The sequence below is a fragment of the Chanodichthys erythropterus genome, chromosome 1 (genome assembly GCF_024489055.1).
Source record: "Chanodichthys erythropterus isolate Z2021 chromosome 1, ASM2448905v1, whole genome shotgun sequence".
Lineage (NCBI taxonomy): Eukaryota > Metazoa > Chordata > Actinopteri > Cypriniformes > Xenocyprididae > Chanodichthys > Chanodichthys erythropterus.
This window is the reverse complement of record NC_090221.1, coordinates 13,834,956-13,858,505: the sequence shown is the minus strand read 5'-3', so window position 1 is coordinate 13,858,505 and position 23,550 is coordinate 13,834,956. Positions and strand designations below refer to the sequence as shown.

At 37.4% G+C, this 23,550-nt stretch overlaps 1 protein-coding gene across 8 annotated transcripts in view; it reads right to left on the bottom strand.

Moving 5' to 3' along the window:
* The window catches only part of diaph2 (diaphanous-related formin 2), a 456,526-nt gene that overhangs the window by 94,647 nt on the left and 338,329 nt on the right, over positions 1-23,550 (bottom strand). For all 8 annotated transcript variants that reach the window (XR_010895340.1, XM_067388324.1, XM_067388359.1 and 5 more), the window contains one exon: positions 19,294-19,418. Coding sequence is in view for 7 of the 8 variants with exons in the window: in XM_067388324.1 (XP_067244425.1) it covers positions 19,294-19,418 (125 nt within the window). In the remaining variant the exon portion in view is untranslated. The remainder of the gene's footprint in view (positions 1-19,293; positions 19,419-23,550) is intronic.

The following is a 23,550-nucleotide window of genomic DNA, read 5'->3' as shown; positions in this document are numbered from 1 at the left end:
CTAGAGTAGATTAATAACAAGCAAAATAAATAAGTAAATTACATTAGCTAGCAAGTTAAAACTATGTCTAGCCAATATTAGTCTGGGTTATCAGTAAAAGAAAAGAACAATTACTTAGCCAAACTTTAATGCAACAAACAGACCCGTTCAACAAACACAGACAGGAAGTTAACTTCGGGCCAGGCACGTAACCATGGCAACGTGCATGTGCCCGATGAAACGGTCTATATGTCATGGTGATATACTGTAAAAAAAAAAAAAAAAAAGAAAAAAAAAAAGTGAAATAATGGTACCATTAAGGGTAAAAAAGCTTTGGGGCACTGGGGCAGTACTACTCTTAAAATGACATCATTGTACCTTATTTAAGTATATCAGACAACAATTAAATGATTACAATTAAATATATATTAAATAATATAATTATAATTCATCATATGCAGTTAGATGTCTGATATTCTGAGATGTTGAAGGTTTTTGATGTGTAAAAATCAAACAAAGAAACAACAACAACAACAAAAAACTTTTAATATTAGTTTAAATAGCAAAATTATACTATAAATACACATTCATTTTCACCTTTAATTAGATTTCCGGGCGAGGTGAGCTGAAACACCAGAGAACCATCGAATAGAAACAATCCCACAAGGAACTGATAATGCCTCATCAGCCGGTATGTGTGTACACGTGCACAGGCCTGCTTGATTAGCTCATATATATCCTCACCAGGAGGATCCCGAGCCAGGCCTCACGCTGCCACGCGAGATTAGCCATAACCGCTGTTTTATGTCTGCTCTTCAATTTTCAAAATCCAATTTAAAAAAGGGGAGGGGAGGTGCGGGGGACTCAAACGATCCCACGCCCCAATATGAGGCCTATATTTGGAACAATCATTTGGAATTAGTACTGACAATGATTGGGAGCTTTATCAAATAATACTGACCAGGAACTTTGCTGCTGTTTTAGTTCTTTGCATTCCTTATTCGTATGCAAATTGCGACGCTTACCATTGTGTCTTTTATCGTTAGCTCGTAAAGCAGCTCCCGTGTTATAATTGCTGCAATGTTTCATGAAGTAAATTTGGAAAATGAAAGTGTTGTTGGAATCCCAGGAGAGCAGTAGCTGAACCTGTGGCACCGCAGCAGTTGAAAGCGTCCCTCTGAGAATGCTCACCGTCTCTACTTTCTCTTTTACTCTGAAGCGTAAGAAAGAGTTAACAATCCACTTTAAGACATAGTCAAAGTGAATAAGGGAATTAAAGGAAGAGAAAACCTTATCTCCTTACATCCCCTCTGTCTCGATGAAAAGCTAGGCACTAGACAGATATGGTGTTAGAGCAAATCTCTGAGATATACTTTTAGTGCAAATTGTAACGTGGAACTGACAAGCTTCTTCCTGTGATCTTTCTGAACTGCTGTGAGTGGCAAGTACGTGGCAGATGTCGCATGGCCCTTTATTCTCTGAATACTGAAGCAGAGTCATTTTCTTATAGGTTGACTTACGCAACGCAAATTTTCATTTTGCAATGCAGATCTATTAACTCTAAACTAAAGGAGTATAAATGAATTATATCAGCAAAATTCTTAAGAAATTAAAATTCTGCCATGTTGTTCACTTAAGGTTTTCAGTTAACCAAGTGGCATATAAGCAGACATTTGTAAATAAATAAATACACATAAAATAAAAAAAAGCTAACAAGCCAAACATAAGTTAAATCCTCAAACATGGGAAGGGAAAGGCATTTGAATATTCTCACTGATAAGAGAAAGAGTCCATCACATTAGATACTCTTTACTGATGGAAGATAAGCAGATATTGTGAAGGGATTAAGTTATCAAAGAGGATCAAGCTGGTTGATAAGTAAAGATTCCTGGCAAATATGCACGACTGATAGAGAGACACAATGATAGCTTTGTTACCATTGTGCAGATATCACACACACATGCTCACATGCGGCTTCTGCTAGAGCTAAGAATTCATGCAAGCAACACATTGCTGTGCCACGCAAAGCAACTCCCTTATTAGATGCTATATGGAGACCAGCTGGTGATCTGAATTCTGGAGTACCTCTGAGCAGGTCAGTCCTTCTCCCTATGAGATGAACTAAACAGGGCTGAAACAGACTAATGTAATTTATAATTGGAAAAGTGACATAGAAATGAACAACAGAGGAAGAAAAAAAGAAAAGAAAAGAAAAAAAAAAACACTCTGGAGTGTGTGAGAGGCAAATAGGCTCTGACAGAGCAGCATGTGTGGCAATTACAACTCAGTGGTAGATGAGACCGGATGGAGCGATTTCCTACAGCATTGTGGCCTCCACAAAGTTGCCATTAGAGGCTCTGCTGGGGTACTCTGTCTTCTGTTATTACTGTCTCTCTGGAGTCAATCTGCCTTTCTATTATTAAGAGCACAACAAGAAATCTGTGCATCCAACCATTAAAAGCCAAAAGTATAAACTGGTCAATCTCACAACGAAATTTCCAGGTCACATCGCATCCCAAAATGAAAAACTTAATAAATAATTGACAAAAAAAGAAAAGAAAAGAAAGAAACTTTAAAGGGTTAGTTCACCCAAAAATGAAAATTCTGTCATTAATTACTCACCCTCAAGTCACTCCTCCCCTGTAAGACCTTTGTTCATCTTCGGAACACAAATTAAGATATTTTTGATGGAATCAGGTATATGACTCGTCCATAGACAGCAATTTAACTAGGTAGTTTACTACAATTTAAGGTAGTAAAGACTGATAAAAAAAAGTCGATGTGACTGGAGTGGTTCAACCTTAATGTTATTAAGCGACAAGAACACATTTTGTGCGCAAAAACAAAACAAAAATAACAACTTTATTCAACAATATCTTCTCTTCTGTGTCATTCTGGTATGCTGTTTACATTCAGTGTGTCTAGTGTCTATGTCGGAATTTTGGCTCAGTATTGGCTAATGCTTTTCACGTGAGCAGCACAACGCATGCATGTGATGCTGACACAGGAGCTGGCTAATGAGCCAGCGTTCTTGCATAGAACCTGGAAGTGCTGCATGTAAATAGCATACGAGAATAGCACAGAAGAGAAGATATTGTTGAATAAAGTTGTCATTTTTGTTTTGTTTTTGCGCACAAAAAGTATTCTTGATGCCGGAGATGGAAACACTTGGATTCGAGTCGCACATAAGTCGCAAAAATAAACGACTTGCGACTTGACTTGGACTCGTGAACTACTAACTCGAGACTTGACTCTAGACTGCACCAGGTAGTTTTTGTTGCCGTTTTTGGAGCTTGTGGCGACTACAGAGACCGTGTTTTTTTACAGTGCGTTCATCGGACAGGCAGCTAGCGGACAGTTAGGAGATGTTTGCTTTATGTGACAAAAAATGTTTTGGCCTAGGTTATAGGTTTTGTTAACGCCGGCGCTCACTGGAAGACTACGTTTTCCAGCATTGCTTGAGATCTACAGCAAACTACGGCAACCCATATAGCTCAAAATACACAGCACCTTTTCCTTGCAGTGGTTCTAAATGGTATAATTTTGTATAAAGTTAGAAAGTAATAAAAATGATTTAAGTAGTATTTTGTGTGCTTTATTAGACAATTTTAAAGTAAAAGTAATCTGTTTTGATATTTAAATACACTGTTAATTACAATAACAACTAGCTGAAAAAAATAAAATAGAACAAAGACTTGACTTGAGATTGACTTGACCTGGTCCTCAAAGACTTGAGACTTGACTTGGACTTGACCGCAGGGACTTGTGAACATCTCTGCTTGTTGCTTCATAACATTAAGGTTGAACCACTGCAGTCACGTGGACTATTTTAAAAAATGTCTTTAGTACCTTTCTGGGCCTTGAAAGTGGTGGTTAAATTGCTGTCTATGGACGAATCAAATACCTCTCGAATTTCATCAAAAATATCTTAAGTTGTGTTCTGAACACAAACAAAGGTCTTACAAGTGTGGAATGACACAAGGGTGAGTAATTAATGACAGAATTGTCATTTTTGGGTGAACTAGCCCTTTAAGGATAATTATTAAGACATTATTTTCATATTTCATATTACACATATTCCACCCAAATTAGCATTACTATAATGCAAAAATAAAACTAAAAAAAAAAAAAAATTAAATTAAATGACACATTCATTTTTTTTTTTTTTTTTTTTTTTTTTCTCCTTTTGGCGAAGTTGCCATGAATTGTAAGTAGTGACAGATCTTTTCTTCCAAATTGTGACATACATTTGAGTGGATTATCAAAAAATAAAAATGTAGGGTGGGGACTTGGTTCTGGCCATTGTATTGGTTTTTAAGGCATTTCTTTAGATTCTTCTGTTTTTGTGAGATTCATCCATGCATGTTAATAAATCTTCAATGTCTATATTATACTAAAGAGTGCATCTGAGTTTTTGCAACATGAACAAAATTAAACAAGGCGTTTGATTCTGTATTATTAAAATATTTAATTCCCTGCTTACCTAAAAGTGTCAATTATGCAATCACATGACCACATACACATAGAGAAGCTCATTAAAAGACAGATACACTATTTAATAGATAACAGCTTGGCTGAAAATTATGTATGTGGGGTTACAAAAAGAATAAGCAGATGAAACTCAGGGTCAGGCTTAAAATATAACAGGTCATAGCTGTAGGTTAATTGCCATAGTGGCAGGGTAACAGGGGCAGGAATGAAGACACTAGAGGAGAGAGGGATGATCTGTCTGATGGTTAAGTGCATGGCTGGAATTAAAGATTAGTCAGTTGGATCTGTGGAACGCTGTGTCACTTATTAAAACGCTCTCTATGCTCAGCCTTAAGAGGGTATTTGCCATCTGCTCACCAAAATTTGGCAGAATTTGGCACTATCATCCTACTTCTGTATTTACACAACATATTCTTACTTTCAAAGTAGCTCACTGATGGTCTGTGTAATTAAACAGAGAGGGGAAATTCACAGAAATGCTGTGAAAGATACTGTAAAATTAAAATTCGAGCAGTATGTCTGTTGTTTTTTTGTTTTTGTTTTTTGTAAAACACTGCTTTAAAAGTTTGCTTGGCTTTCTTTAAAATATATGCCATTTGGCTTGACTTTTTTTTTTTTTTTATCTCATGCAATGACATTTATTTTTAAGAGTGGCCTAAGTGTCAAAATACTTTTTGGGGCCACCTTGAGAGACATTTTAGGGGCACACGAGGACAGATAGGAGAAACAGACTGATTTAAGTGTGTCCCTTGCTGTGCTGCTTCAAGCAGAGAAGAAAAAAAAAGAAGAAAAAAAAAAAAAAAAAAAAAAAAAAACTCATCAAGGGTTTCAGTGAGAACTGTGGCTCTCACACTCAAAATAAACCTAAGTGGGTTCCATTACAACAATAAGTGGATGTGGACTGTCTTGTTGTTGGCTGAAATGGGGATGAAAGGTAGTGGTGATGTAACAACGAGTAGATGATGTTGATATTGATAACATACCCAGTTACCTCAGCCACCCCCTGTGTCACACTACAAAAAAGTAATTCTAGGAAAGGCTTTGAGCTCAGGACACAATTAAAATGATTAAAGGCCAGGTTTCGCATTAAAAACTAGATGGTAATGGTTTATTAGTCATCAGCAGTAGGATAAAGAAATTGTGAATAGCAAAGAAAAGGAAGAAAAAGAATAAATATCTTTCTCAGGGTCTCCATAGCATTCAGGAAGGTCAGATGGTGTCTCAGGAAAAACACCCTGAAACTTTCCTTGTCTTTTTCACAAACAGTCAAAAGAGCAGCACCCCTGTGGCCAACGTTCTCCTGCTTCTCTCTTCCTCACTCCACATGCCAGTCCCATTTCACAGCCCTCTCTAGATCTGCCCAGCACCACACACACACCCTACCGTCCCCCATCACCTTGCTCTGAGATGAATGAGATCGCCACTGTCCTCAATCATTTTAATCACTACATTGGAAAATGCCTTGTTCACGGTTATCATTTTTGGGTTGCCTTCTGGCAGCTCTCCCTGCATCTCCGTGTGACAGACCCACTCTCGAAAATACGCACATACGCGAATGGCCAAGTTATAAGAGTCACAGCTAACAGATGGTGGAAGATTGAGGGGAAGATACCTAATTTTGACTCTTCTGCCCTTTCAGAGGGGGCCTAGTTTGAGAATGTAGGTTCAGCATCTGCTTCCTGCAGCACAGGGGCGATGTGCTGAAAGCTAGCAGCCTCTCCAGCGCGATGATGCAAGCGCGGGCCAACAGCACAGCCACCTGAGACACCAGGACTGCACCGCTCTCAATTAAATTAATCATTTATACAGAACAAAAGAGCTTCTTTTGTTCCACATTATCACATAAAGATCCAAGTGTTTGGATGAATGAGAGTGTGGGTGGAGACAGCGTGTTTACATTCATTCATGTATATAGTAGGAATTTCTATTTCTATACATCTAGGCCAGAACTAATAAAAAAAATATATAATAAAATAATAAATACAATTCATATTAGATTTATATCAAATAAATAAATAAACTGATAAAAAAAGACGAAAAACATGACTAAAACAACTAAAATTGTGGCACATTGTGCATTTGGGTAATTGCAGTGCAGAAAGCTCTATTATTATTATTTTATTTATTATTATTATTATTATTATTATTAACAACTGAATACTTTTTTTGGCTGAGAAATTATTATTTAAATTTAAATATCACATTAAATGTCACAGATGTTTCTCCAAACATGAATGAATGAATGAATGAATGAATGTATTGGATATACAGTATATGGATATATGTCCCACTGGGTGATTATAATATAGACACTTCGAATACCAAAAATGGGAGTAATCAAGTTTTGTTAGATTGCATGCATCCTGTGTAGACAAGGTGTGAGAAGCAGAGACAGAGAGTGATAGCTGTCACACACTGATGAGTACAAGAGTATAAAGATCATCGCTAACACATTTGAGACATCAAACACTTTCCACTTTCTGTCTATCAGTATCCCCTCCCTAAAAAACAATCCTTCCTGATGGCCTACCCAAGTCCTAACCAATGGCAAAGGAAGGGTAACTGAAATCCAGGGGATCAACTGTAAGTCTTCATCACTAAGAGTCAATCCAAGGTCGCGCTCGGCTCAGGTAGCTGGAGTGTGTCTGTCTACCGAGCTTCGCTTAAATGACTAGGCTTACCGTACCTGTGCGAATGTCAGTTTCAATTCAAGATGGCCTGCTGCGTATTCTACCGTGCACTGAAATATCATCAGCCTCCATGAAATATGTGGTCCAGAGCAACAGTAAGCACATTATACAAGTCTTATGGCTATAATTAAGGTCCTATTATCTGCTGTTGTTTGAATATGTGAGGAGATTACACACTTGTTTTGACAGAACCTCACAACGGTGGTGCTTACAACGCAGAGAAAGAGTGAGATTAAATGTGCAGTGTTGCTACAGAATGCTATTATTGTTATGCTATTATAACTCTGCTGTTTAAGTGGTATACAATTGTGTGAATCTTTAATGTGCACAAGTAAATGAGCCTTGCAGATCAGACAGTGTAACTATTAGGCTTCCGAATCCTACACACGCAGTGAGACGAGGCGGGAGCAGTGATTGGGTGAAGCTGATTGAGTGGTGGCGGAAACAGGAATGGTCCACTGATCATAGCTATCAATGGAGCAGTAAATCTAGGAATTTACTGAAAACAATGAGAGCAGGCAGCCAAGATGCCAATCGCTCTATTCAAGCACTGCCTGATAAAACAGTATCTATCTATCTATCTATCTATCTATCTATCTATCTATCTATCTATCTATCTATCTATCTATCTATCTATCTATCTATCTATCTATCTATCTATCTATCTATCTATCTATCTATCTATCTATCTATCTATCTATCTATCTATCTATCTATCTATCTATCTATCTATCTATCTATCATTAACAACCATATTTTATACTTTCATAAACATTTTTTTTTTTCTTTCAGATCAGCTTTTTTTTTTCTTCGTTGTCAGACTAGGCTCTTTTTCCCAAGAGAGAAAAAAAAATTCATTTGCTTTAGACTAAATCTTAGTACTGTTCAGGAAATAATAATAATAATAATAATAAAATAAACGAGAAAGTTTTAAAGAGATCTCACCTTCTTTCCTATGGGACTTAACTGAGACCCTTATGGTAAGATTGATCATTATAAGCACAAAGTTAAAGTGCAGAGCACAACAGACCATTTGATGAGCATAAAGGGAGACTGCAAACGTGTAATATCGAAACCCACAGTATTCATTATTTCCACCAGATTCAGAGAAATGTGCGAGAAAGCACTCATGAGGATGCTGTTTGCATCTGGCTACGTCTACAGGGTCTGGACTATAAATAGTATGCTAAACAGTGTGAAAGACGCCTGAGACATCCTAAGAAGTCAACTGTGCTGAACGCTCAGGGAGGGCTGTGTGTATTTCTTATTATGCACTCACTTTTCACTGAGGGCAATTTGTTGTGTTTGGGCTTATTTTTAATGAGACAAAAAAGGCCTCACACATTCTTGGGTGTAAACACCTGATAAAAGCATTTCAAGAACACAACACAAATGTTGAACAGAGAGTTTTTTGTTTGTTTGTTTGTTTGTTTCTGTCTTCACTGAACACAAAGCTTGGTTTTGCAAAATCATGGCATCATCAGAAAGCAAACATGACTCATTTCTCAGAGATTTCAGGACACATTTGCAAGAATGGGCTTGGCAGGGACAGTGTGTCTGTGCGTGCGCGCATCTGTCGTCCAGAGGCGGTATCGTGCTGCTCGTCCTGTGGAAGCATGCGGTGACAAGACACAGCAGCTCTGTACAACCCCGCCGTCCCCCTCTGCGTGATTGATGAGGCTAATTTTGTCAATTAATGAAGAAACCCCTGTTGATTAACATCAGATTGCAGTTTGTAACTGTTAGTTCACCAGTCTGTCAGAAATTCATTTTAATTAGAAGTCACCACAGTGTACTCCTCTATCACCTACTAGATCTGCTGAACCACATTAGGACACGACTAAGAACAATAGCAGTTCCACCGAAACACTTAATTTAACCTATTCGCTGGGATTCGAGAGTGCCCACCTGGGTTTGACTTCCTGCTAATGCTGGCATTATACATCATAATTAATTTGAATGCACAAGAAAATTAGCTGGCAGTATTTACATAATGAACCCGCTAATTGGTTCATAACAGTTGAATACAGTCGATATATCCGTCTGATGGCATGTCTGAGTTCACATAGGAACGGACAAGGAGATGGACAGAAATGCTATGGACCTATGAACACAAATCTAATAGATGACAAATAGAGATGTATGCCATATTGTTTGCCTGTCCTTCAGGGAAGCCATTAAGCATTAAGTGGAAATGTTTAGAGATGAAAGACTCCAGGAAATCATTTAATAAGAGTGGTATTGACATGATTTCATATTGAAACAGGAAGTTTGGACAAGACATTTTCAAAAGCTCATTTTACTTATTGTTTCCAATAGCCCAAAAGGATTCAGTTATATCCCAGCCATGAAGCATGACTTTTTACTTGCTAATTGGTTGCACATGGTATAGCAGGATTGACATTCTGATCAAAGTAAGCATCTGATTGGACAGAAATCTTTCTAGTGCTACACCATTCATCAATATTTTTGGTCAATGTTGCCAGTAGAGAAAGACTGAATATTTTAAATGTGAATATCTGAAAAATATAAATAAAATATATGTGTACATCAGCATACTGTTTAAAAGTTAGAAGTTATTTTGAAGTTATTTTTTTTTTTTTAAAGTTCTCTATTTTGAACCTTCTTAAAAAAAAAGAGTCAGTTTTGACTTAAAAAATATATATTTATTTATATTTTGATAATGATAAGAAAGCCTAGGTGATCATAAAAAAATAAATAAATATATAAATCTTTTGATCGGTGGCCTCAGAGCAAACAAGGATTAAAAGGTACTTTAAAAAGGTACTTTAATTTGATTTATAATTTGGTCCAACTCTTTTAAATCAGTCCGCACCCTTGGATGCTTTACTTTCAGACCCAGACTTCTTACTGGCACTAAAAAAACAATAAATAGTAGCAGTGGTGAAAATTTCACAGCGTGGAGTGGAATAATAATCAGCAAACATCCAACCCCGTATATCTTCAGCGTGGACTAAGTACACTTCAACTTTCCATTTAAGAAATCACTAAGGCATCAGTTGTTATATAAGTGTCTTACAGTCATTTCTGCTGAGATATGGTGATAACGTTCATTACGGCAGACGGAAATAAAGAGAGGTTTGCACAGCGGAGACTCTCCAAGGCTGTGTTTATCATTTTTTTTTATCATTTATGGAAACATGATACTTCCATAAAGCACACCCAATGCACAGCTGTGATTCTCCTGCGTGCCGCCTTATCCTAAAACAAATACACATGCGAGCGAATGTCTCTTTTAAAGCGAATAACACTACAGTACGTCCACCACCCACCCCCCTCCCCTCCCAATTTTCATTTGATAAAGTAATTTGGTGACAATGGTGCAATTCAGCGGAGACGGGCTGGGATTTCCATTAAAACATCAAATGAAAGTGAAATTACGAGCCATGACGGCGGGTGACTTGGAAAAGCGCAGAAGAGCGAGTCGGTTTCTACAGTGGGATTAACAAGGAGCAACAAGTGCTGAGTGCTTTGCATCAAACCCACGGGCCCATGACAAATGAGTAGGGGAAGCTCTGCGTCTATTACCCGGCTTTAAGCCAGAGTCTTCAGGGGTTATAATGAAGTACTGACTGGAGCAAAAGCAGAAAGTTCCAGAGGATGAGTGCTCTCTGTGGATCCTCGCCAAAACCCTCAAGACAACAGGGATGCACTCCCTGTCTCTATCTCTCTCTCTCTTTGTCTGTCTCCCTCTCAAAATGAGTGCATTCAAGTATGCTAACTAGATGTGCTATTTTTCCCTCTCTCTGTAACAAAAGTCCAGCGTGGTGGTGTACCGCTCTAGGACTATTTCTTTGTTCCTCAGGGAGAACAGGGAAACCTAATGTCCCTACAAATCAGAGACAGGGAAAACTGAACAGGAAGAAAATGTAAAATTTAAGTGAAAGCCCCACCTTTCAGTCAAAAGAGCCAATTATTGTCAGATTTTTATGGCTGATTTAAAATGTTGTTATTGAAACACTTCCCTAGTCAAGTAGATAGCGAGAGAATGCCTTTTGAGTTCTTGAATTTGGATGGAATTGAGGTAGTTAAATGGATGCAGAATTGCAACTAGATGAGTAAAGTTTGTGAACAAACTTTGATGCTGGCTTGGCAAGGCCTTTATTAAAGTTTAAAAAGTTTAAAATTACTTAAAAGCACATTGCTAGCATGAATTAGCATGTTACTAGCATGATTTCACATATTGCTAGCCTGTTTCTAGCATGATTAACATGTTGCTAACATGTTGTTAGCATGCCGCTAGCATGAAGTAACAAGCCAACATAATTAAAAATAAAAAAGTTGAAATTAAATGAAATTTACCGTCTAAAAACCGTTTGAAAAGAAAAAAAAAAGGGAAAAAGAAAGAGTGTGCTGCCTCTTTTAACTGGGGAATGAGTGATTCCCCATTCATGAATGATTCGCTCTTCAGTCAATATTCCAAACGTTGCTGTATAGATCTATGTTCACGTTGCAAAGATCTATCTGTCCAATAATGTTATTGTTTAGTATTTTTTACTAAAGAAAAAAATAATGTCTGCACACTACAGTTACCGCTCCATATTTCTTTATGAACATCACAACGTTTCGACCAACTGGGTCTTTGTCAAGTTTTGGTAGTATTTTTTTGTCAGGTTAACTACTAACAAAGAGATGGCATTTTAATTTGTCTATTTTTTTTTTCTTTTATGTCATTTTCTTTTATTAATTGGATACTTTTTTACTCTTACTCATGTAATTATTAACACGTACTTTTACTTCGACTTGAGTAATTATTTCTATAAGTTATTTTACTTTAATTTTGGTTACTCTACCAACCTCTGACAAGGTCTGCTGCAAACACAATATGAAAAAGAAACAATTATCAGGACAGCAAGAAATATAGAGTTGGGGTGTACGTTGGGTGTGTGTCGCTCATTTACTGAGGAATTTAACTGGTATTAGAGGACTAATAAGAGAAATGAGAACAGAATCAAATGATCCAGATAGAATGCTATAAAGGACACATTTTTACATAAAACATGACTGCCATTAGACTGTGCCATAATAAACTAATATGACTGGCTCAGAGACCTTATTTGTTGTGTGAAGTTATACTGACATCAGGCTAAAATGTGTTTTTTGATTAATCATGCTCCAGTAAGTCTGATTTCTGACACTGGGAACGCAGCAGCTAAAGTGTAAATCAAAAACTGATGGACTGGAAGAAGATACAGTGGCAAAACTTGTCATTTATGATTCTGAAAAGACATTTCTCCAGGAGAATGTGGTGACCACACGCCACTTTGAGAGCCCTTCAGTGGGATTGGCCCTTATATTTTTCTCGTCATCTTTCTGCACACCTAATATGCCAACCATGAAATGGAATGTAGTCTAATACAGATCACCACCTTTCGGATGGAGTTGGACGATGCTTTGCATGTAAATCTACACAGGCCTCCTACTTCCTATTTTCTGGAGATGATGAGTTACATACAGCAGTAGAAATGGGAGAGAGAGTTGGCTGAAGGCTTTCACCTCCACCCTGGGAGTAGTATGCCTGTCAGCCTCAGTTTTAGTGGCCGTGTCAGCCCTGAGCTCTGGGTTAATGGACCTGCCAAATCAGCCCCAGTTTTCCCCCCACTCCTAACGAGACACTGATTGTGGAATTTCCAGAGAATTCACACACATAATGATAACTCGCATAGAGACGTTTCCATGACTGACTGAGACCGAACAACTACAAAAAATCAGGTCAGGCAATCACGAAAATTTGATTTATGAAATACGATAGCAGAAATATGCTCGATCTCTTTCAAAGTGTCATTTTCATTAGAGGAGTGTGCAGGGCTGATATGCATCTCTGGGGGGTGAGGCCCAGCAGAACACTTGTGTGTGACGACAGCCAAAGCACGGAATGGATGATTTCAACTGTTTAGCTGTGCTTTAGGGATTGTAATTTGATCGAGGCAGATGAATTATCTGAGGGTCTGATGAAGATGGGGCTGGAGTGTGAGTAAACGTTGCTGTCGTTCACTGAAAGAGTACCATACCCAGCCACTGCTAGGAGCTCGTTGGCTTACAAAGAATACACAACACAAATACTATACATACAAAGGTGCAACCTGGAAATATAGACATCTCCAAAACATGCAGATTCCCCTCTGTTCTGCTAGCAAAATTGAATCATCGAAGGTTTATTGCTATTCTTATTATTATTCCACCGCCACCTAACAGTTCCAGTTTCTGCTAGAGTTATCCTTATAAAACACACTCCCAAATGTCAATTCAATCAATTAAACACAGCAATAATACCACAAATGGCCAAAGCAAAACAGCACTTTAACAATCAGCATCATTCTGCATCAGTGGCACTGATGTTCCATTAAATACCCTTCTAATCATGGCTTTACAAATGCAGCCTCCTCCCTAAAGCACGGAGGACTGCACTGAATGGCGGAAGCTTTGAGAATGGGATTTGAAGAAGCAGTAATCGAGCCTCTCTCGTTCGTGCTGAGACTACCCCACCCAGCCACACATCAAAGCAATCAAGTGCATTAGCATATGCAAAATCCTATCACACAAAACACATGGTTTGGATGCCATTTCCCAATAAACACGAATCTGTGCAAGCCGGCAATATAATCACAGACGCGAGCGCCAAGTCGGTTTTGTGCTCAGACTTCGGCCTTTGGTTTCTTTATGACTATCATTACTGGAATTGCAATTATTATTTGGGCTCGCTTTTGTTTATTCTGTTCAGGACCAATTAGAATTTGTTAATTAAAATCTTAATGTCTCCTGTGACACGCGGTGAATTAAAGTTAGCCATTGTTGTTGAACAATGCTGTCCCCTGTAGACAATACAAACCCGCAATAAACAAAAAGCCAGCGGAAAGGAAGTCAAAGATATGGCCTGAATCAATCATCCTTTTCATCTGTTTACTTCGGTCCGGTTCTATATCAAGAAATGAAAGAACTGAGATGCAAATTGCGATTCATTTGCTCTATTATTTTCAAGAAAATTTCTTTATACGCTGAGAGTTATTGTGAGGCAAACATCACCAGCGCAGGATGCCACCACATACCCGTGACCTAATTCCATAATTAACAGAAGTTTGAGACTAAGCAGAGGCATATACGAAGAGAGGAGCTGGAGACACTGAGCAGGCTGCTGCAAACACATTTTCATCAATTCATCAGAGACTTTGTACCCAAAGGTAAAATAATAATCGCCGTTGATCATTCCTCACCTCGATTTGCATGATCTTCGGGAGCAATCTGTAATGCTCAGATGTGCAGAAAGTCGCACAAGCCAAGCTTTCTAAGAAACCCTACATGACTTGTGATTAACATCAGGCAGATGAAATGTTGTCCTGCAGCACTCTGTGTATTTCTGCTCCTCTCAACCCATTAAACATCGCCGCCCAAAGCTACTGCATTTCCACAGCAGGTATTAAAACACACAGCGAGAATGTGCGCCATAATACAACACGTAAAAGGTGTTATGCTGGAAATCAAGTGATATGCCGCCCCGCTGAGCTCTGGCCGACACTCTAAAACCAGGATGGAAACCACAGCCTTTCAACAAGAAATACACTGTGCACAATAGAACAATGGCCTCCAATATTTCACTCTCTAGAAGACTGTTTATGTTGCCAAGTTCAGGTCAACTGAATGCATGTTCTAGTGAAAGCAGAGGTTAAGAAAACAAGCAAATAACACATTTCCTATAGAATGACCAGCATGACTGCTCTAGCACTACCCTCAGTGGGTGATTTCCTCTGTCTAACGAGGCATTGTATTCTGCAGCTACGAGAGATGATTTGTTTATAATCATTTTAAAGAGAGCCACAATGAAGTGCAAAGCTTCAGGGAGTCTTTAAAGAAACTGCACCTCTCATCTGAATGGTATGTTTATGGCTTGGCAGGTGAAAAGGAGAACCATGGATTTTATACACATATTCATATGGTTAATGAGATAACCAGCTATATATACCATTATCCTAACTAAAGGCTGAAAGAATATGTGGTCACAGGTGTGCATTTATAAGCATTTAATGGCTTCAAACACAGCTCATCTAATCATAATTTAGAGTCGAAGCTATCCATTTTAAAAAGTTCCCTTCACATGTCACTGTATTAACTTTTCTGCTCCTGCATGTGCTGTGTCATTAGAGGGAGAAATTGGCCAGCTGATTAGTGTTTTTCTGTCCCTAGAGAGAGAACAAAGGTTAAGTTAATACTAGCACACCAAATTATAGCAGAGCGAGATCTATCAGACAGCCACCCTCCCACCCCCCATCCGTCAATACTCAGTATGGACGTTGAATGCCACTGCAAGCCTTCCGCTCTTCATTAAGTTCCCAGTACGCTCAGTTCCCAGGCAGGCCACCGCCAACACTGTCCCTCCGCTGAGTTACAGCTCTCCTGGGGCTGCTAGTTCATTTGAAAGCCTTTGTGGGGTGCCATTAATTCTGATAGATAGATATCACTAAACTGCTGAACAAACATCCTACTCAGTCATTTGCATACATTACAGTAATGGTGGAAAAAATTAAAGTATTCCTACCAATAAGTGTTGTGCATCTGAGCTACTCTGCCAGCATTTTACCAGTTATTGAAGTCAGTTTAAAGCAGAATACTGTATAACTATACGGTTTTAATGTATGCTGCTGTATCTTGTAGATATGAAATGCATTTATGTAAAAAAAACTCCCCATCCTGACTGGGAATGCCTTTATGAGGATATTCCAGGAATACAAACAACACATAATATCCTCCAAAAGCATGTGGAAATACCTAAATTGAAAAAAAAAGAAAAAAAAAAAAAAAAAAAAGAAAAGAAATCATTGTTAGCAGATTGTGCGAATTATGAAGTACGGAGATCTTTTGTACTAATAATAGTTTAAATAATGTATATGCGTCAGTGGGAGTCTATTTCATTTTTCCAAATACCCACAATGCATCTGCAACTAGTCTCCCAGAGTGGACCTAATACCTTAAACAAACATACTCTTGCATATACATGTTCATATTGCAAGAAGGAATATTGAGCAGTTGGTAATAAAAGTAAATTCCTTTATTTGACTCTAAAAACTAACGCTTATGCATATCAAGAGTTTATTTCTCTCTTGCAACAGCACGCTTAGTGCACTTTCAAACCGGCCATGATTTGCTGCCACAATCATTTCTATTTAATGGATCAATATATCAACAGTGCATCACCATGTAAGCTAATAAATGCATATTTGTTCCAGAGACTTAAGCACCTTAATGTGAATCTAATATGATATTCCCATATTTGGTGAGATTTTTTAATATTGCGAAATGTCACCTCCACGGTTTCAGAGGGGTGTGAATTGTGTACCGCTATTATTACATTCCAAAAAAAAAAAAAAAAAAAAAAAAAGCTTCTACTTAGGAAAAATTCCTCTACCTCTCTCTCTCTATCACAGCCTCTCTCTAGTTAAAGCCTTTTTTATCTCACAAAATTTGGTACATACTAGTTCTTTCTCTCCTATCTCACTGGCAGGGCTCTAAATATGCAGTCTGAGCTGCCATGAAAACTGGAGGAAAGAAAAAAAACAAAAAAACAAAAAACAATTCTGCATATGAAACGCCACAATCGTATTGTGTTGGGTCTCCCTGGAGCAGGAGAGAATTTTAAAAAAAAAGGATAGTGTGATTTCAGGGTAGATTAAACCGCATGGATCTCAAGGCTACAGTTCATAAAAAGGAAGAAATTTGAAGATTCTGACAGTGCCCACCTGGAGTAGTGTGATTTGAATGAATATCTACAGGCAACAAAAACACTGTTAACAAGGTAGCATCTGTCTTTTTACTTATTCACACAAATTTCCTTTATCACACCGTTTAAACCAGCCCTGTAACTAAACCGTCAAGCTAAAAAGTGAATGTTTTTAAAATACTTCCTGCATTGCAACTCTAAAATAGCATCTCCACACCGTAATAATTTGTCAAAAGGTCACGTTGAGGTCAAACTCATAAAGAGGGGGCCAAGAAGCCTGTTGCTATGGCAAGCAATGGAGTGCATCAGAAAGCGCACACACACACACACACCTCCAGCGTTCACAAATTCAATCACTAAAGCTCTATAACATCTAGCCTGCTGTCCACAATGGCTGAGTGAAACAGCTTTCGGCCTCCTTTAGCTCTGTGACAATGTCTGCCCTGTCATCCGCAAAAGAGCTGGCGCAGCTGTGTGTGAACGTGCTGTCAGTCAGCATCTCTGCAGCCGGGCTCCGACGCCTCTGAAAACGAGTCGCGACTGGTGCACAATGAGGGTGGAGCCGTTCCCTTTCAGCCGCGGCTCTCTCGCTCACTTCTCTTTCTCTGGTGCTAAAAATCCCTACTCGAATCATCAAACGGACGTGACTGTATTCAGCCAAGGCTGCGCGCCAGCTCTGATGACAGATCAGGTGAGACAGGGACGAGATGCGTCTACATTTGCACTCGGGACCCGGTTGGCTTTTACAATCCTCTGGGGATGCCGCAAGGCCCCGGCGCTGCCGCAGTGTATCCGTGCCTCTCCATTTCCCCTCACTCAAGTTCCAATCCTCCCTGAGTCCTGCTAATCAATGCTTTCACTAAGTCCACAGAGGAATTCTGGCTTGTTGTTTTGTGCCGCACTGCAGGCTAGAGAAGCTCATTGTTCTTAAATCATACAAACTTAAGCAGCCCTCTTTGACTCGGAGCAGATTTTTAATGCGTGCCGGGGCTATTACTCTTATGCCACCCAAAGTGCCGCGTAAGCCCCCCATAAATCTCGACGTTGAGCTCGTGAACAAAGAGCTAAAATAAGGTTAACTGCTGTCTTTCCTGTGCTTGGGGAACATATGGGAAGACTCTCAGACTTGATAAGTCATTGATTAATGGTTCTTACTCGTAGTTAATAACACCGCTGAGGAACGCCAGGATTCACAGCGGGAAAATAAAAGTCAGGTCGTCGCTCAGAACCGGCACAAAATTCAAACTTCCTTAAATCAGCGCTATTTCGTGTCAGATCTGTTTTGGCACACATAAACTTTCACACGTCAGAAAGGAAAAGTCAAACAAGTGTCTAACTTCCTCACAAGTGTTGCGGCATCTAATTCGATTTGAGGCTAGCGAGCATTTGCATTTCTGTTATCGAAATGGGAGAGGTGCTTTGAGAGCTGATAGCCCTCAGGAAATTTGAAAGAAGGGGCCTGTGGCTGGTCAGCAGATGAAATCAGCATGGGATTATAAGTATAGAAGGCTAAGAAGCATCCCATTAGAGTCTGTGGGGAGAAACTTGTGCAGTATAAATAGCTCCCAGGCTGAACTCCCTTTGGAGAGCTTGAGAGAATGTGGATAAACATCTCACTTTGAGACAACCTATCCATGCCTATCCAGCTTTTTTGTCTTGTTTTCCATATTTAAACATTATTAAAGCAAGATATATTTAAATGAGAAGTCAAATTGTGTAAAAATAAGGCATGTTTTTGGGGATTAAATTATTACTTTTTTCTTATTCACTAATTTTTTCCCCTTGTTGTTAGCCTTTGTTTTTCTTGCTGTAAACCCCACTATGTCTTGTTATATTTTAAGGCAAAATTCAATGCAAAATAAGGAAATTAATCATATAGCAAATTTATAATATCAATTAATGCTGTTATTTTAAACTTTCCATTAATTAATTAATTTTGAAAAAAAAACAAAAAAAAAAAACAATTGTTTTCAACATTGATAATAATCAGAAATGTTTATTGAGCTACAAATAGCATATTAGAATGATTTCTGAAGAATCACGTGACAATGAAAACCTGAGTAAAAATATGTTTTATAAGATATGAAACACTAATAATTGTAATAATATTTCACAATATTACTGTTTTTTCCTCCTTCAAATAAATGTAATCTCGGTCAGCATAAGAGACATATTTCAAATACATTGAAAAATCGTACCGACCCCAAACTTTTGAACCCCCAAACTGTTGTATTAACTGGAAAACAAGACAAAAAATACTGATGAACAATTATTATTATTTTTTAAATAGTGTATTGATCATAGCTTATTTGCAAAGGGACCTCAGCACCTCATTCCTGCACAGGAGTCTATGTTAAACTTTCATGGAAGACAGTAGAAGTAGTAAATGCACTCAAAGGATATCGACATTTTTTCAACAAACTTATCCTGCTTGTCATCAGTCTTGGGGAAGTTCTTGATGTCGCTCTCCAGCCTCTCAATATGCCTTTCCATTGTGTCCAGGCTGGCTTTCAGGATCTGGGCAGATACTGCAAAAGGAAAATAGGGAGAGAGAGAGAAAGAGAGAGAGAGAGAGAGAGAGAGAGAAAACAAAAAACAAAACAAACAATGGGTTATTTGTAAGGTGCTTAGTTTGTGGTCACAACAACATTTTTATTTTAATCCAAGACAAGAAACAATTTTATCATTTTTTTTTAAATGACTCAAGTCTCTTTATGCCTAATTGTACTGAGCCACAGTGTACAGTTGGGCTTTATATGTTATTTATTTATTTTTTAAGTGTTTCAGATTTTTCTCCTATAATGTGTAGGCGGTAGTTGTCTGCCCACTTCATACTGTATGAACCCCTGTGCTCTTATTTAAAATTCAACTTCTTGACAAGCAACATATTAAGTCCAGCATCTAACTCAGCCCTCAGAAATCTTTGTATATAAAGACTATTACATACTGCACTGAAGTAACTGCCAAAGGGTTTCTAAAACAACTTTTACACTCCGAAGACTTTGATTAGTGACATTATTACTTGAGGCAAAGAATGCAACATTTAATACTGATAAATAATCAGGCATGGAGAATATAGGAATGGTGATTCAGGCAACTTTTGTTTGAATTATCACTCATTTAAAGCATTGATAAAATATGCTAAATTGAAAAAGATGGAATAATAAATAAATAAGGCTACTGAGAATAACATTTTCTGTTATTGGCTGGAAAAAAGGCTAAAAATCTTAAGTTAGCCAAATAGAAACTGTCAACCACTAACATCAGTGGTGTATAAAGTACTCGAAAACCATACTTGAGTAAAAGTATAGTTATCTTACCAGAAAATGACTTTGGTAGAAGTCAAAGTCACTGTTTAGAATGTTACTTGAGTAAAAGTTTTAAAGCATGTGATATTTTTTGTACTTAAGTATGAAAAGTATTTTTTTGATATTAAATGTACTTAAATATTGAAAGTAAAAGTACAAGTAAATGTTAAATACAAAAGGAGCAAAAAATATAATTAAAAATTGTTCTATACACAGTTTGAGCAGCATGATTATGTTCAGTTTTAACTCTTTCTTACATTTTGTTTCTTTGAATTAAAAAATGGCTAAATGTTTATTGTATTTTTTAAATATAAAAAATACTAATATATTAATTATACATTGATCGTTGTTAATGTTAATTCATAGTGCATTATAACTAATGTAAGAGAGAACTTTAAAATGTAAAAATGTAAATGTCGAAATTAACAATGAACAATACTTTTATTAACCTTTAATTTACAAATGGACTCTTATTGTAAAGTGTTACCATTTCATAAGTCATGTTTAAAACTTACCATCTTTACACACAAAGGCACAGCATGGGTCAATTATATGTATACTTTCACACATTATTTGCCTCTATTTTAGAAAACTTGATGATGATCTAATCAAAATATGTGTTACAGTGCCAATAAAAAGAACAAATCGAATGCATTTCTGATAAATGTTTCTGTCGCTGCATGATGAGGATACAGTTTAAATATGCAACTTCGCTGGATAACGAATGCATAACAGCGAACAAATGGATATAAAATAATGCAAATGAATGGTAACAATCGTGACATTAAACAGTTGGTATTTTTGTCACATTGTTTTAACCGATTGAGGTACTACTAATGTTAGCCTCGACGGAGAACATACTACTGTTCTCCACTAATTCAGCATCTAACTAATTACTTTATAATGATATGAAAACATGTACTGTTAAGTACACTATAGCATACCGTTTTGTTGTTCGTTTTAAATCCGTTTTTGAAGTGCCCCGCTCTGTGCAGCGTGCAGCCTCACGTCACGTGTCAAAACAAACAATACGAGGCATCAGTAATAGTTTTTATTTCGCCTCTAGAGGTCGCTCTCGTACTGTATAATGACAGCGCACTCTTCTCAGCCGCTCCAGCAACGGATGCAACCCGGGAAATTAAATTAACCGCGGATGTGCGAGCACTTACTTGCAGTCTGTGTTCTTCCGACTTTATTTTGTAGTAAGTAACGAAAATGCTTTGGGAAAATGTATCGGAGTAAAAGTATACATTTTATTTAGGAAATCTAGTGGAGTAAAAGTAAAAGTTGACAGAAATATAAAGACTCAAGTAAAGTACAGATTCTCTCAAAAATACTTAAGTGCTGTAACGAAGTATTATTACTTTGTTACATTACACCACTGACTAACATCAAAAACTTAGCCATGATGAAAAAGCAGTATGCATATGAAACAATCCATGTTTGTTTAGATCTCTCTCTCTCTCTCTCTCTCTATATATATATATATATATATATATATATATATTTTTTTTTTTTTTTTTTTTAATTCTTGGAGCCAAAAAATAAATAAATTAAATAAAATAAAGCAAATGATATATTAATATAAAATCAATATAACATATTAAAATAACATATAATATTCATAAAGAACATAAAATCTGGCTACATTTTTTTTTTTTTTTTTTACTTCAGTGACAATCAATCAATCAATACTCCAAAAGAATGGGGCATTTGAATATGCAGCTGATTCACAACTAACTAACTAACTAACTAACTAACTAACTAACTAACTAACTAACTAACTAACTAACACTAACTAACTAACTAACAACAAATTTAGGTTTGACTATTAGGTTCTATATTTCTAATTTGTCAAATGGACCTTCTATCTAGCTTTTCTTATCACCCAGTACTAGATAATATATTGGCTGGTCTGTGGTGTAAATCTTGCAGGTGTGCTCAGGTGGACAGGTGTACTGAAGTGATGCTGAAGTTTGCTGACTGCGGCTGCTGTCCTGAGGCTGAGTGGTGTCAGCATGGGTTCAGCTTCATTAATCTCTACATAATCACTGTTTACGGCTCTCCATCTCTCTCTGTACTCACTGTAGTCCTTTCAAGTCTGGACTTCAAAGCGGCAGCAGTGTCTTAGGGGGATCAGTAGGGATGCGGACGCAGTCGTGGCGCCGGATTGTGATTGGTGTATGGCTTTGGCTTTATTGATACACACAGTACGAATGATCACGGCACAAGAAGGTCTGTCTGAGAGGGTCAAAGCTCTGACTCATCAGAGACATGAGAGGCTTTGTATGGGTCTTAGAGTGGACAAACACTCTTCAATTGCCATGAGTAAGCAACCCAGGTGCAGTCTCTAACTCATACATCAATTACTCTAATACAGGAATGTTAAAACTATCATTAATTTGGAACCAAATAAATAAAAAAAAAAAAAAAAAAAAAAAAGGGTGGGGCTGGGCGGCATGAATGACGATAATATATAGTACAATTTTTTTTTTTTTTTTTCGTGGTATATATTATCGTCATTCTTATATATATATATATATATATATATATATATATATATATATATATATGTATATATATATATATATATATTATTCTCCACAAACATTTTAAGCAGCAACTGTGTTCAGTGTTGAATTAGGATGACTCCTGGATGATCATGTGACACTGAAGACTGTAGTAATAGCTGCTGAAAATTTAGCTTTACCATCACAGGAATAAATTACATTTTAAAATATATTTAACAAAAAAAAAAAAAAAAAAAAAAATTATTTAAAAAAGGTTTAAATTGTAATAATATTTATACTTTAAGTATACTTTTTTAATTTTCATTAAATACTTTCAATGCAACCTTAGTTAGCATAAGAGACAAACCTTTTTTTTTTTTTTTTTTTTTTTATTATTTACTGACACCAAACTTTTGAATGGTACAATATAGTGACTTAGGGTGCTTTCACACCTGCCTCATTTAGTTCGGTTGAATCGTACCAGAGTTCGTTTGCCCCTTTGGTGCGGTTCGTTTGGGCAGGTGTGAAAGCAGCAAACGCACTCGGGTGCGCACCAAAAGCGGACCAAACAAGCGTAACGAGACCTGCTTGAAGAGGTGGTCTCGGTACGCTTTCAAACGAACTCTGGAGCGGTTCGCTTGAGATGTGAAAGCAATCGACCCAGTTAACGGACCAACGAACCAAATTATATCATTTTCATAACGGAAAATATGATATAAAAATCAGTAATGTCTGATTCTGTGAGTGAGCACATTATTTACATTATCTGAAAGCCAACGATCGCCTCTGGTGTGTAATTACACTTCTCCGTGCGAGAATGCTGTCCCGACGAAGTCTCAATT